The sequence below is a fragment of the Diadema antillarum genome, unplaced genomic scaffold (genome assembly GCF_040938485.1).
Source record: "Diadema antillarum isolate AM-2024a unplaced genomic scaffold, OU_Dant_1.0 scf00000095, whole genome shotgun sequence".
Classification (NCBI taxonomy): domain Eukaryota; kingdom Metazoa; phylum Echinodermata; class Echinoidea; order Diadematoida; family Diadematidae; genus Diadema; species Diadema antillarum.
Window position 1 is genome coordinate 2,312,518 of NW_027270984.1, and position 17,272 is coordinate 2,329,789.

A 17,272-nucleotide genomic window follows, 5' to 3' on the forward strand; every position below is an offset into this window, starting at 1 on the left:
TCTACTTACTGTAAGTTTGTTGATCACATATCATGTTGTTAATTACCACGTGTAATTTACATCTATGCTATCTCCATCACTCATTCACTATATACATGTAAGGACTGCATACTTATTTACAGACACGGAACTGTCATTTAAATACGACGCAAACATAATGATACATTATTCATTATGTCCACTTTTTACGGCATGCGTGACAAAAAGTTCAAACCAGAGTAAAATGTGTTTTACCATCTTAGATTTTTTTTTTCACGAATTAACCTTCTGTAACCTTCATATCCCCAGAAAAATAAAGATTTCGCCATTCTAAAACGCACGTGATGCCGATTAAACTTGTTTTGACAACACGACATTCAATTCATTGTTTTATATAATCTTATAACAGTAACTCATGACGAATTTAGTCGGTGTCATCAGTGTGATCAGTAGGAAACAAGAGTCCTGGAGGATTTTTTTTTTTCGTTAGAAACTACTACTTTACAGTGATATAGGCAAACATATAGTCCTTTTAATACAGATATATTATAAGCACACATTTCACGCCCGGCCATTCAAGAATCGTAATCATTTCATATTGCAATTAATGCTTTATTGTATTGATAAGACCTCGATCATTTTTTTTTCTTTTTTGCCTACCACAACGTTTTTGGCCACAATTTATTCTGTACACTCTGGTTTAGCCAGAAAAATCTGGGAATCGTTATTTTGCTCCACCGTATATCGTGGCATGTTACGTCACTCACATTTAGATATTATGAGTACTTTCGAAGAAACACGATATCTGATCTAGTAGTACTCTGTCCTTTGTCCAACACATATTTGAAAAAAAGTGCATCAGAAAAAGACAGAGAGTGGTGGCACTAGAGGATAAATGGTCAATAACGATAAGAAAGTAAGACAAGTAGTAGCTCCACGGCAATAGTTGGCAAGAGCGAATCTCTTACTATAGTGCTATGATTAAGGTTTTCAACCAGTCAATAACTGTTTTTTTACCGTGCGGGAGACGGGAGGGGAGTTAAGTGAAAATCTACAAAATAAACGATGAGCTATGAGCTCAATACAACTCGTAAACTTTGTTGTATTGTGTTTTTGTTTCGTTTTAATTAAATTCATGTATTTTGCACTGTTCTGAATGGGGAGGGGATGTGAGAAATAAAAGCTCTTCTAACCTAAGTATAAAGATTACTAGTAAGTGCACTAAAAATATTTATTTCAATGATATAAAGTGATATCATGATGACACAGAAATTGATATGATGGCAATAACTGCTGGAGACAGACATGAAATTACTTTCATGTATAATGTTACACAAATTCAAAAATTCATAGACATGGAAAGAATGATCTGATAATTCAAAACAGCAAAAAAAAAATGCAATTTCATAATCAACGATCATTATTGGGGGAGAAAACATAATTATTCCAAGTCTATACTCATCTAAACTCATCAAAAATACTAGTCAAACTAATACTTATCTATACTCAACTTTAAGGAAAAAAAATCCATATCCATGGAATCCTAGGTTTTCAGATTGAGATATCAACACATTACGAGTATGGACATAAACAAAGGAGATGATACAAATAAATAAAATTAAATTAGATAATCCACGAGATGGATGATTATACAAAGAAGCCCTCAAATATCATGGCCTAGAACTTCGACTCTCATCGATGCATAGTTCCTGAACGTGATTGGATGGAACCTGACGTAACGCGCCCTCACCGGCTTAGGTAGTAACGAAGTCACGTGGGAGTCTGTGTCATAATTAGCTGGGTACACCTGATATGATATCACACACAAAGAAAAACAAACTTGAGCTAAACAGTCAGACCACAACTTACACTAGAGATAATGGGGCGAAAACCTGGGGTTTGCATGCATTACCCAAGGACACATGAGACTTCTCTGCCCACTTTTGTTTTATTAAACGTATAACATTGTTTTTCAAAAACGGTGAGATCTGTACAATCTGGTTTGAGCGATATTCATGAGGTTCATCACTTCATTCTTTATACTGATTTTTGTACCGGTATAATTGTAGTTGGTCAAGATAAACATATCCGTTCTGGGTATAACTTCATGCCTATGAATTCGGGAACCTACAGTTTTACAAGCGTTATAGCTTTTATGTAGGCCCCATATATATATATATATATATATATATATATGAGATTAAAACCTAAAATGGCATTAAAACGCTTTATCCTGGCGAGGAAATTAAGCGCATGTTTTAGAAACAAGACACCAAACAGGTTAGTCATCGCATTCTTCATCAGCGACCAGGATATATGTATATATATATATATATATATATATATATTGTATTTACTTGTGACATCCAGATGATATGACCATATGTGACCCTGCACCTCAAAACAAACAAAAAGTCGCCAGACATGAATTTTTAGTTAAGACCATATTCTGAAAGAGCAGACTTTAAGCTTTAAAATGATGTATAACTCAAATCAAATGGATTCTCCTAACCTATCTAAATACTGGAAAGAAAGCACAAACTCAGGAAAAGTGTAAACTGAGAAAAGAGGCCCTGCTATTCAAGCGCTTAATCTTTACCAAACCGTGCTGGCTGTGCGATGAATGGGACAAAAAAACAGGAAGTAAACCATCAGAGTAACAACAATGAAGGGATTATCACATTAAACTGAAATTAAGCATGCCTCATCAACATGTTCTGTCCATAATTAACGCCAACTTTCAAAGCAGTAGCACTATCTTTTTAAAAGTTATTAAAGTTGAAAGTGAAGAGTATGAACAAGGTTTTTCAGAAATGAAAAGGGGATTCTAAAGACACACCTAATCACACTATTCTACCAAAAATGTTCGAGATAAACTGCTAAAAAAACACTTTCCTGCCCGTTTTATGATACCAAATTTTAGCATAATGTAAAAGAAGACCCGCTCTTTCAGAAAATGTGAAAAAGTCAAGTTCGGCTAGGTTAAACCATTTCACTTATTTTCAGTCCTCACGCAAAATCAGTGTGTGCGACTTTATGTTCGTTTTGAGGTGCACGGTCACATTATACAATTGTGTTAAGTTTTTTCTTTCTTCTTTCTTCTTCAGTTTAAAGATCTGGTTGTATGTATTTAGTATTCTTGTTTTACTGTCAATCGCTTTGTAATATCATTTCAGTTCAATTTAATTTCATTATGGAGAAAATGGAAATATGATAAAAAAAAAGTAAACTTGAATTGAACTTTGCATTATACTTGGTAAGATTAGATACTGCTTTTTGAAATTGTTGTGTGGTTTGACAGCTAATATCGTATTATCGTTTATCCTCTTTCCAGTATTTCTTTATTTCATTATTATTTTTCTTTTTGCATAAGCATGATTTTCGGTGTAAAGAAAAAAAAAGGCACATGCACTAGTTATGGTGCAAGTCGGAAACGTATAGCTCTACCTTGGGTCCACGGGATAGCGGGTCGGTTGCAAAAACCCAACTGGTATCATCCAGGGAGGTGGAGATGTGCATGGACGTTGCCCATTGTCCAGTATTTGATCTGCCTTGAGTAACAACGCCTGTAACCATGAACTCTTCCCCCAGGTCGATCTAAAGTAATAGTTGTGTGTGTGTGTGTGTGTGTGTGCAAAAACACAAACAAAGCAATGCACAACAAATAACATTGTTAATTACAGTGTGTTTTGAGATGAGATTGTAAAGCGCATAGGGAAAATTCATTTGTTATATGTGCTATAAAAATTTCATTACAATTATTATTATTACAACTCAGGCAAATACAATTACGACAGGAATTTGAAATTGACTGAAAATAAATGTTAGGTCTTGATTATTCATCACTAAACCGTTTTTGCATTATATCAAAGGGATTATCCACCTTTTCCAATTTCATTTAGTAGGCCCTGTATAATATTGTTATGTGATGATAGAAATATGTATTGTAGAGTTTTAAAAAGTTTTAGATTTGATGATTATCATTTTAAATTTGAATCAACTGAAAATGACGGACGCGTGAATGAAAGTTACGAAATTGATATGCAACACTACACAACATTCATTAATTGACTGTTTGGTGTAAATGTATGACCTAAGCTCAGACTACACAAGCATCTTCTCATTTTCGAAATTGATCGAATCACCAATCAACTTCCAAAGAATTATAGTTTTCTTGCGTATTAATGTTTTCCGTCTCAGAATAATGAACTTACTTTGAAATGAGAGGAGAAACAAAGGACTGAAATAAAAAAAAATCAAAAGGCTCAAGTTTAGATTGACATGGCATAAATTTCTGAAAATACTTCACAACTTTTCTCTCTGATCATGGACAAATCACAAGGAATACATCCTTGAAACCTCTATACCAATCCTAACTAAATGTTATGGTATCCCTTTGTAAATTTGTATGTGGTTCAAGGGATTATGGGATACCCTATTTTAAGCACATTTGAATTTAGAAATTGCAGTCCTGGACACAGAGAGAAGAGTGAATACATTATTGAATATCTAAATTAATGCGCGGTACCTTGTGTACTACAGTCATACCTTAATATATGATTTTTTTTTCATTAACCAAGAAGACTGATAGGCTGTTATGTCTTTTTTTTCATATAGATGTCCCTATAGAGTGTATCCCATCCTCTAATTCTACCCTTTTAGAACTATTGTATGAAAATCTGGGCAAAGTGCAATGAACATAACATGCCAAGGCTTTTAAAATTACACAAAAATGGCATTCGAGTTATTTTTCACAGTGATTAATGTACTTATGTATATCATAATGTACAATATTCACGTGCATGTTCTCGTAATAATATTACATATTATGCTCCCTGTGTCTCTGACGAATTGCTTTAAGTTTAATAGCCTGATGCATACATGTGTACCAATAAGCGTTTTTATTTTTAATTTGTTTTATCATCACTTTATACCTCTGTATAAACTTGCCTCAAATGTCAACATTGTGTGGTGGACAAAAATAAAAAATCTGGGATGGGGTTCCAGATGGTGATAAAAATCATCTTAAGAGTTATTTTGTTTTACACTTGATTCTTAGAATATTCATGTGCAAGGAAATTCTAAATCTGAGATTGATATCTTTTAATCCGTGTGTGAATGCCCACTATGCATAATGTGATTATTTGTATGTATTTGTGTTTGTATGCGTGCTGAGAGTATTTTCTTGTTGGATATTCTTGACCTTATTATGTATTGAATGAAATGTGATTGTAAATGCGAAATGCTAAGCACGTATTAAGAAAACCCGCTATCAACTTTTATCTCGTGAAAGGATAGGGAGTGACCAGTCCTTACTTTCAGCCATTTGTCTTGATCATCATTATGTGGTTTCCATGCTTCCGAGTGAATTCCTGAAACATGTTCGCCTTTCAGCCTGCCATACTGCGGCAGGGTAATATGGCTGTACGTAGAAGAAGACGACATGCTGGCATCAGGAATCCGACCATCTTCGACCCCAAGAGGGACACCTCGATCAAGTGGACAGAGCTCGCTATTGTGATCAATGGCGGCTAGAATCAATGACCATTAGAAAGTTCACAATTGGCTTATGTGAGCAATGATACAATTCACTTTTTCTTTTTCAATAGTTTGTAGGCGTTTCATTATTATTTTTTTTTTTTACGTAGCATAATGCACAAGCTTGCCCGATGTTACAATTCATGAAATTCATGTTCAAAACAGAGAGTGGGTTTGCGTGTAGACTAGTTGACCAGAATTGGGTCATCAATTACCACTTCAGTGGACGTACATGCTTTCATTTTTGTATAGATAATGTTAACCACCTTTTCTATTAGTATCAACAAATAAAGAGCTTGTTCGCAAAAACCGATAAGTCCATATTTGCCAAAATGGAGATATTTGCGATTAAAGGTCAGGAAAAATAAAGAGAATAATAAGAAAATTTTTGCTTTTTTTTTTACCATAACTTTAAAAATGTAGCTTTATATGTAACGACCAATATATAATTTAAAAAGTCTTATTTTGTACTTCATGACAGAAACCGTACTTCAAAATCTTCAAAAATGGACTTATAGATTTTTGCGAACAAACTCTTCAAATACAGGCACGCTTACCAAGCGGATAGGCTCACAAGCACCATATAATTGCATAGCGATTATGGATATTGATGTTACATTATGAAGGATGGTTCTCTCAGTTAAAAACAAACATGCCTGATTATACAAAAGAACTTTTTAATTAAGATGTGCGAAGTGAAACTGTGAGCTCAATTATCACGTCAAAGTTTTTTTCACAAAAATCGTGCTTCTTATAACTGTAATAAAAACATAGCGAATGGCCTCATACAAAAACGAACATGCAATGTACGGTGTAAGTCTTTATACCTATGATGTAACTTATGGTAATGTGATTGATACATAATTTATTTTCTTTCTTCAAATCATGTCTGTTATCAGTATATCAATATATCCTGTAATATTGCCAAAAGGAAATTCCATTTATGTGTACAACTATGATGAAAATAAAATAAAAACAATCAAATCAAACAATGCTATCTATTTTTTTTTTCAAGTTGGGAACCGGAGGAAGTAATAATTAACAAACAAATAGAGCAAACCAACACAACACAGAGATCATAGCACAGAGACTCACTTCAAATATGCAAACATGGACACGTAGTGAATATATTGTGAAAAAAACAAGTGAAAGAGTAATTACATGGAAATGCTGCAAAAATACAAATCGAAATGAGCTATATTTCAGATATCTGTCCTCAATCAAAACAAATAGTTTAGAAAACATGGAGTTAGTGTGCTTGTTTGTGAATGTGAGTCAAATTGTAACTTACCGTTTACCTTCATTTTCACTACTAATAAGTCTTCGCCCTACAGGTAAAGTGAACCACTTCTCGCAAACCTTTTAGGATCATTCCCATTACAATCATGCCAACAATTATTATCTATAATACATTTGTGTATGCAACTCCGGTCAATCACTCTAAATTGTTAAACTTTTTTATTTCGATTTACACGCATTTTGACAGACGGCCCAGCTGGAGGAAGTGGTTCTGTTAAAATTAATATACACACTCTTTATAAACACATAATGCGTGTTTACATTGTTGCCCTGTTCGCGGTGTCGACATAGCCTGATACAAAGTTGGGACCGTGCATATACTGTTATGAGTGTGTGCCTACATGTCTAAAAATCAAGCATATCTACCGATATCATCTTGCAAAGGTCCATAGCCAATCAGCTCCAGTCTCAGACTCATATGACCGTAGTAAGTTTGTGGATGAATTCGAATGAATCGTGCTGCCATGGCTCTCCTGAAGTAGTGTCTTACTTGAGTCGTCCTATCATAATTAGCCGGAAATACCTTCGATGGCAAGAAAGTTTTGAAAAAAAAAACCACTAGTAAACAAACGACAACAATTTATAAACAATTATTATAAAAAGGTATTTGTTAAGTGCATACATTGAGACGAACTCAAATTAACTAGGTGTTCACACGAACGTAAATTTTAAATCACGAATATTTTTATAAACATTATTACTATACCACACTATAACAACTTCGAATATGCGATAGGTATACACAGTATCACGATAAATTGGGTTTAAAAGTTATTACCTTATCATTCACGATCTTAATTTGGTTTTATTTAGAGAATTCTTCATTCGTCATCTGCATGATGCAGATGGTTATATTTGCTCTCATTTTTGTGTGTGTGTGTGTGTGTGTCACAACCCTACCTTCGCCAGCGTGAACACACTGGTTTCAGAGGCATCAAACTCACCTTAACGCTACCTGTGAAAGGATCCTTATATTCAGTCCAAACCATGCTGTCTAAGCTGTATGACAGTTTATATGACGTGACATACTGGTCATATGACGCCCTGCCCTGTGTGATGATACCAGACAACAGAAAGTTCGATCTGAACTGAACCTGTAACCACTGAGATGTGTTTAGGACGCTGGTACTCCACGAGGTGGGTCCGTTGAGACGAGCATGTTGGGTGCAAAGGCCATCCCTGTGGCAGGATGAAGCGGTGATGCTGGAGTCTGGAATGGCGCCATTTTCGAGACCAAGAGGACTACCAGGAGACATGCTGGGACTCTCTAAGGGAAAATATGAGACAAACATTTTTTACCGTTTATTCAGTTCAGTAAAAAAAAAGAAAAACAAATATATATAAACAGTGAATATACATGAATGAAAATACTAGTATTATGCATATAAACGCACACGTATATATAGACGAATCTATACATACATGTACAGTGTAATTATTATATTGTATACAGTATATGTATATATATATATATATATATATATATATATATATCATGGAAAGAGAGAGAGAGAGAGAGAGAGATTCCAGATGCAATTGGTATGTGTGCGTGTGTGGATATAACATGATTTCTTTTTTAATAACTTTAGTAGTCTTTCATCCTATACTACGAATAAGCATTAAGCTGTACGTATACTAATACATAGGACATACGGTCCTCCTCAAGTACATACAACTGCATGGACACCATGGAAACCCAAATATGACAGCTGCATACGGGATATCCAGCCATATCTGCAAATGCAAAATGAGAACAGACAAACAAACACGCAAATATAACTGCCATACGTAAATCTGAAACATCTCACCCGAACAACACACAATGCCGATGGTAGCGTCTACACCATCATCTGTCTCTTCGTCCATCCAACAGTCGGTGATATTCGCGGCATTTGTTGGGCAACTGACCACACCCACTTTGGCGTACACATCCTGTGACGATTCGCCGTAGAAATTCCCATTAACTGTTCCGTAAACTCCCTGGAATCCGAGGTACTGGCAGACCAGACGAGATGCATTTACCGTCCATTCATTTTGGCGTACGAGTCTAAATTTGTCTGGGCTGTAACGAGGTGCAAAGACGATTCTCCCTTCATTCCTGTTTCCTCCAAGGATTCTGACAGTTTCGATGAAAGCAGCTGAGAGGAGTGATCAGAAGTCCCAAAAAAGAATATCTCAAATGAAATTATGCATAAACACGAAAACAAATAAAAGAAAACTCCTCACCCATGTATATAGGTCACAATTTAAAACTAGTTTGTGATTATTATAGTAAAACCAACGGAAAACAATGATGAGAATTATACATCTCTTTTTAACACACGTTTTATAATTGAAAAGAATCAAGACAATGGACTCTACCGCATGAGGTAATCTTCTGCATAAAGGTATTCAAGAAGAGGAAGCTAAATTTACTACTAAGACATCATTTATGCTACAGAAGTTCTGTTTCCAACCTTTTTCACATCGTGTGCCTTGCCAACCGTCGAGACACGTGCAGTTGAAACCGTCGTCCGTCTCAGTACACTGGGAGTGATGAAGACACGGGTCAGACAGGCAGGCTGTTTTTACAAGAGTGTATAATAGATGGTAAATGTGTAAACACTATGTTATTCCTTTGATTATTTTTACCGTGGTAACTTAAAAGTATTTTTGAAGCTTCTTTACTTAAATATCTTGCAATGTTCTTGCAATTAATTTGAGTTATGATTTGATTTTATTCGAATTCTCAAGCACAAATATAATAATACAATATAAAGATGTAATACAATATAACAACACAATCCATAGAACATAAGACAAGACACAACGTCGTAATCAAGAGAACAGATAATTTAACCATCATGAAATGTTGAGAACCTACTAAAAAGCAGAGCTTGCATTGTATATATGCCAAGATGATAACGTTAGTGTCTTATTAAACAACATAATAACGAAAATGTTGAAAGAATGAAGCAGGGATTACAGGAAAGGAGAACCAAAAGATAGATTAAACCCACCAAGAACATCAGAAAATTAACAAATATGTCGGAAAAGGAACCAATCTGACTCGAACCTGTCATTTACTGCTTTTCGGGCAGCGACACTACCACCAGGCTGTCCCTGGTTGCCGGCAGTGACACGATGAACATGGAACAAATACCCAAGCTCCGAAATTCCGACATTGTTATGTTAAGTAGTCCAAGGCGGACAAAGCATATTAAATGAAAGAAAGGAAGATAAGGTAGAGGGAGACAAAGTGAAGAAACTCCCACCTGCACCTTCACCCCACTGAATAATATCTTTCTTTCTTTCATTTAACATCAGAAAAGTTGAATGCAAAGTTAGCTAAAGTAAATATATTCTTTCCTCAACAATAATGATGACGAATGCTTGTCTCGGTTGTCCGGGTGTTCCCTACAACCAGTTCATAAATCGTATATAGAATATGTGAAAAAAAAACCCGAGAATTTCAGACTCGCAATATTGTACATCTAAAGTAGACTCAATATACATCATATACGTTGTATTCATACGTTTATATCAGGACAAATGTATATTAGTATTTTAAGTGAGATGATTTTCATCTTCTATAACTTTTTCCACATCACCAACTTCAGCAACATCTGTGCCATGAGTTGCAAGGGAACAAATAATTGTGTCTTCATATTAATCTATTGGAAAGAGAGTTTGCTTATGTATTTTCTGAGGGTCCCATCCTTATTCAATTTGTACTATGCATACTTATAATTATCATATTAAACGATACAATTATGCTTTCTTCATGTTGTTACCCATCTTCACATGTTTTTTTTTTCATTTACGTTTTTGCAACTATTACGTTCTGCTTATGAATTGTACATAATTTCACTTTTTGATGAAAATAAGAATGAATTTGAACTTGAACTTGATAAAAATGTACAGATAAACAGCTTGTTTATTAAGTTGTACCAAGCCGCACAACGGAACAGTGCTCCAGTATACCATGTTGTATTACGTAAAATCCTATTTAAGATTGAGGACGTACCTGGTCTCGTGCAGATGTATCTTGTCGGGTTTTCGGGAAGTTTCATTCCTGGTGGCAGCTGCGGTAAAGTGTATGCGTGCGACTTCACGGGTTGAGGTATGTACTGAACAACGGCCCCATTATCTGACAGCACAGAAGGGCATGGGGCTTGGGTGAGCTGGGGGCACACTGCAACTTCGTACGATGCTGCAAAAAAACATTGTCACTACTTTCTTAAGAAAAAGAAAAGACAGAATCACAAGATATCAACACCCTTGTAAACCCAGCAAATATTGTCATGTTAACATGGAAACTTTGGCATGATGCATTACTTTCATACCCAAATATTGAAAAGTGTCATTCAAAACTTGATTACCACAAATGCCTTCAAGTCCAAATGGGATCAGACAGTTTAATCCTCATGATGAAAAAAACAAACACACAAACGATGGAGTGGTGCGCAGAATAACTGACTGGACACATTGTTCAATGCTGTTTGACGTGGCGGAGGAAGTAAGATAAACCTTTTAGAAGGACATGATGACGATGACGATGATGATGACGATGATAGTAGTAGTAGTAGTAGTAGTAGTAATAGTAATAATGATAATAATAATGATAATAAAACTAGTAATAATATCATTATTATTAGTCGTAGTAGTAATAGTAGTAGTAACAAAAATAATAACGAGACATGAAAACTCGTCACATTGAGGACGAGTTAGGTGATACGCTTGTGGTCATTAGATGACGGTCATCTGTGATCGACAAGAAAAAAAATGTGATATAGGCACCTTGAAGTTATATTGAGCGTGCATGCGAAACCGTTTCTGTAACCACTCGGCCACGGGTCATCCACGGAAATGGTAAGACAAAAAAAAAAAAAACCCAACAATGTATAGATATAAGAGGGGGAAAGTCAATGCCCACTCAACTAACGTGGCCATGTGAACATCTATTGCATTGCTAGACGGAAAAGCGGCCTTGTAACGACTGAGGTCGCTATGCCATTTCTGGCAACTTGGGAAAAATACGTCCCGCAGACATAAAACCTATAATCGGCTGGTTTTGATACCTTTCCTTTAATCACAATTTTCAGTGTAATGACGTCATCAAATTACAAAACAATGACATCGTCTTGAAAGACAATTGTTCAAAGTACAACACCTCAGTCGTCGTCATTACATACTATGATCGGTTTGACAAAGTCAACCTGTAAAATTTTGCTGCAGTCGAAGCAATGTGGTCTCCAACACAAAACAGAGCGATTGTGTGTGTGGGTGTGTGGCAGTGTATACGTGCTTTTATATACGAACGTGATTTCTACATGGACGAATGTGTAATACACCATTGAAGAAAAAAAGTAAAATATGTATTTTGTTTCGTGCTCTTATGGGGTTCGAACCCGCACGTGTGCAACCTTACGTCTCTAAGACGCCGCCTTTAACCTCTCAGTCATACGTCTCGACGAGAAAATATGAGGAACGTAAGCTTATATGTGAAAGATGAATCAGGAATCGTTTCGTCCACCTTCCATTCTCATTTTCAGTTTTATGCTGCAAAATTCTCAACCTGGTGAGAAGATAAAAAAAAAAATAATGAAATGTATGATTACTGCAGCTTATTGTCTCAGCTACAACATACTTAAGTTTCAGAGGAAACGAAGCAAAATCAAGTGAGGTAAAGGTGCTCGAGCGTTATCGAGTCAATGCATGGTTAAAAAACAAAAAATCCCCTCCCATAGACATAACGTATAATCTTCGCTGATTTCGGTATCGTACCTTTAAATACAACTTCTAGCATGATGACGTCATCAAATTAGAAAACATCGATATGGCCTTGAAAGACACTTGTTCAATGTATAACATATTCATCGTACGTTTTCAGTTTGCTATTGACATAACAATCGAGCATTCGAACATGAGGCAGCTGTTAATACCTGTATGAAATAATTGTAGACATGGTTATCAAATTCCCCTAAAATTTCCTTATAATTGCTTTATTTTTACACACACTTAAGCTATCCCTTTAAACTCTTCACAGTTGAATTAGAATAATTAACATCATACATTAGTACCATATTCAGTTCCATAGCTGATCACGTTTGCTAATTGATTAAGATTAATTGTCTAGAATGTGCCATATGGCCAACCTGTATACACACGTATACACACACACAATGCTAAATGTATGTATCAAACCTCTGTAACACAACTTTGAACTAACTGTAGGAATTATCGCTGCACTTTTCATCCATACTTTTTATCACTATCTGAAACTCCACAAAAACCACTAATTGACAAATAATCATCAATACAGAAGACTGACTTAAAGGAACAATCCAAATACCTTTTTTTACAATGTATAGCTTGTTACATGTATAAATCAGCACAAAGTAACCACGACTACATTGTGTTACTGAATTGATATGAACAAATTTCATTTTGTTACAATATACTAGATCAGTTTAAAAAGCCCAGCATGCAAAATTTTGCAGCAGTCAAAGTAGTGTAGTCTCCAACGCAAAACATAAGGGATACTGTGTGAGTGTGTGCGTATAGGTGTGTTTACATGCGAACGTGATTTCTACATGGACGAAGGTGTCGTACTCCATTGAAGAAAAAAAGTAAAAAAAAAAATAATTAATTTCTTTCGTGCTCTTGTCAGGTTCGAACCCGTACGTGTGCAACCTCACGTTTCTGAGACGACGCCTCTAACCACTCGGCCATGTACGTCTCGACGAGAAAATTAGAGGAACGTAAACTTATGTACGTGAAAGATGAATCAGGAATCGTTTCGTCCGCATTCCATTCTCATTTTCAGTTTTAAATTGCAAAATTGTCAACCTGATGAGGAGATTTCAAAGAATAAAATGCATGATTATGATGCAGCTTATTGTCTAAGCTACAACATACGTAAGTTTCAGAGGAAATGAAGCAAAATCAGCTGAGATAAAGGTGCTTAAAAATTGTCAAGTCAATGCATGGTTTTTAAAAAAATCACTTCCCATAGACATAACACGTAAACTTGTCCGATTTTGCATGTTTACCTTTAATCACAATTTAAGGTATGATGACGTCATCAAATTTCAAAACCATGACATGGACTTGAAAGGCAAATGTTCAAAGTACAACATATCTGAATTTGGGATAATATTGAGCTTAAACAACAGAGATACGAGCAAATGAATGTCAGAAACAGTACCTCAAAAAAATTAATTCCACTTTTTTGATTTCAGATGATGATATGATGACGTCATAATGTATTTATGGAAATATTGATACTTGAAACGTTATTTCCAATTCATATGTTTTTGTAATATGCAATAAAAACATAGGGTAACCAGACGTTTTAAAGAGCTATGGCGAAATAAACAAAGACATGTTTTTCGCTATATTTGCACATAGACGAGCACACGAAATTTCAACTTTGACGCCAACGCATTCCTTTGTGATAGGTCAAAATTGATCGGAAATCAATGGATATTGTTACTTAATGTATTAGGAATCCAAATCTGTCAAAAAATGTGCATTTTCATTTTGCTTACGCGCACTACGCGCGAAAATGTGCGGACGTACGCGAACGCGCGAAATGCTTAAAATTGTCTGAAACTTCGAGATTTCCCATTGGTAAGTTGTTTTGAGCCTTTTAAAAGTTTGACGCGCGCGTACGCGCGCGTAATAATGTCCTAAGTAATTAGCATTAAAATGTAAGATAGAGCGTGACCTGAACTTAATGTCCACGGAAAATGATACAGAAATGACCTTTAGTTATGAAGTTATGATCGATCATGTAACATGGTCCGAAAATCACAAAATGGCGCCTAGATGACGTCATAGATATGTTACTGTCATGAAAACCTTATTGTCGCTAGATATTGTCATGAGACATGTTCCCTGAAAATGTCATGTTATTCCGTAATGTCATTCTTGAGATATTGATGACACAAAATTGTCCAGAAAGAAAGAAGAATAAAAAGAAACGAGATATGAAACTCGTCACACTGAAGACGAGTTAGGTGATACGCTTGGGGTCATCAGATGTCGGTCATCCGTGATCGACAAAGAAAAGAATGTAGTATAGCACTTTGAAGTTATAATGAGATACTTAGTTGAACTTTTTTGGGCCTACATTATTCAGATCACATTTGTTTTTCTGTCACACAAACTAAGTGGAAATTCTGTGCGTGTGCGACTAAGTCGATTTACGGACTTTTTGAGTACGTACAGTGACTTAGACCCCGTTTACGGTGCGGGGCTGGGCCGAGCCGCGGCAGAGCCGCGACCAAGGCCAACCTCAATTGCGAGGCCGAGCCCCGCAATTTAGTCCGTTTACACTGCCGGGCTCGGCCGCGCTTTTGATTCAAACCTTTCAATATTTTGTCGTAGTGGCGCTCTACTTGTAAAGAAACGCAATTTGGTATTGTCTGGTTTTCAGATCCTTTGCCAACTGAATTCCGTGGCGACGAAGTCGCCGCTCTGGCAAAGGCCTTTGCCGAAGGAGAAAATCCTTTGCAGGACAAAACCACCTTAAACTATACTAGTTTTCGACGTTGAAGTGGTTAATATCCTGAATAGCGAAATAGTACAGGCTAGGGTTTGGAAGCCAGATTAAAATTGGCCGCGCATTTAGCCCAGTTTGCGTTTACACTGAGAAAAAGGCCGGGCGCGACCGCGGCTCGGCCGCGGCCGAGACCACCTCCAGAGCGTGGCCTAATGCGAGGCCAATTTTGGCCCCGCATTTGGCCTTTTGCGCGTTTACACCGAAATGAAGGTGGGCTCGGCGCGGCCGAGCCGCGGCCGAGCCTCGCACTGTAAACGGGGTCCAAGTGATCCTCGGCACGTACAAATAAAACATGACAATTAAGTGTTTATAACCATCCTGGCTTTAACAGTGGCCTTTTAAAACATGACCTTTGACCATTATTTACATAACCAATATGACTCCCTCTAATCATGGTATCATAATGATCAGTTCAGAGAGCTCTTACAGCTATATACAAGCCTGTGAGATTTACCAGCAGTAAAACCAATGAAGCCTCCGATACAAAACAAGGGATATAGAGCTAGTGAGTCTGTTTACATGAGAATGTGATTTATCCTGGACGAAAGTGATACCTCAATTAAAGAGAAAAGGGCAAAAGAAAAACGGGCCAAACGTACGGCTCCAGCGAAAGAGACATCGCCTTTAACCATGTAACTATAGGTCTTCTCCAACTAAGAGTACACTTTGAACGTAAGCTTATACGTGAATGATAATTCATGACGATCTCACGTGATCGACACACATTCAAAGGGGACATTTAGAAGTGGAAGGAGTGCTTAATCGTGTCATTAATTCCTAATCAATGACACCCCTACTATAGGCATATCATAATTTCTCATCTAAAATCAATGGCCTATAGGACTCATGCACCATTACTTGTATCGTGCATAAACTTTGTTTTTTAAGCTTTGAGTGAAACGTGTCATAACATAATTCTATAATTCCATCAGCAATGATTGACATGATAAAGAAGAGAGATATATCACCGTATTGAACGCTTAGAACCTAACGGGGGGGGGGGGGTATTATAGCATGATACTCGGTTCTTTACTGCCCAGATGCCAACAACACCCATCACCCACGGCTACGCATAGAGAAACAGCCATGGCGAAAATACAACTTTGCTTTCTCATAGGCAGAATGACACAGAACCCTGTCAAACACACTTCACTTTTATTGGCAGGGATGGACATGAAAAAATTCATTACTAATACTAAACAGCGTATGCATTTCATTCATGTGGCGCGAGATACCTCTATAGCAACATAAAGCCTGTCTTCAACTCCGTTGGTCGAACAATGACAACCTGAAATTTCAAAGAGATGAGCGAGACGCTATATACACCTGGCCTAGAGTTAATTTATTCAGTTCTCATTCCTACTTCAAGTTGGGTTATGTTATTGTAATCATTCCCTCTGCAGTATAACAAAACCAAAGTGAGGGAAAAGGGGAGAGAAAAACGAGAGGTGGCAGAAGTAAAACTGCATGCACAACTGCAATCCATATCATTGCGTGTGACAAGTGAAGCAAATGTATTAGTTGTTATAGCAGTGTTTTATGAGCATAAACAGACAAAGAGACAGACAATTTCAAAGATAAAAACCATCAATTTAATGCCAGAGAAGATAGTAAACAAGATGCATTGAAACTGTAACTAAATCGCTGCTCTTCTACTCGATCACGGAACGTCCAACTTTATATTCAACAAAAAAAAAAATGTTAGGGGAAAGAAACAAATTTAGATATAACATTCTTAAATTAAAAACAAGAAAAAGAAAATGTCCACGTCAGGATTAAAAAAAAAAAACGCCGCACGAACATGCATTATATTCTAGATGGGAATACGGTCTTGATGCAAAGGTCCAATGATTTTCTCATTACTTTAAAAGCAATCTATGGTTCCCTTACCATCACCAGTACCACACC

At 36.4% G+C, this 17,272-nt stretch overlaps 1 protein-coding gene across 1 annotated transcript in view; it reads right to left on the minus strand.

The window, feature by feature from the left end:
- Positions 1-1,642: 1,642 nt before the first annotated feature.
- LOC139718513 (lactadherin-like) overlaps positions 1,643-17,272 on the minus strand; it is a 94,748-nt gene continuing 79,118 nt past the window's right edge. The window contains exons 3-7 of the mRNA XM_071629986.1: positions 10,823-10,945; positions 9,273-9,377; positions 8,625-8,954; positions 7,761-8,083; positions 1,643-1,786 (exon numbers count right to left, since the gene is read on the minus strand). Of these exons, the coding sequence (XP_071486087.1) occupies positions 1,643-1,786; positions 7,761-8,083; positions 8,625-8,954; positions 9,273-9,377; positions 10,823-10,945 (1,025 nt within the window). The remainder of the gene's footprint in view (positions 1,787-7,760; positions 8,084-8,624; positions 8,955-9,272; positions 9,378-10,822; positions 10,946-17,272) is intronic.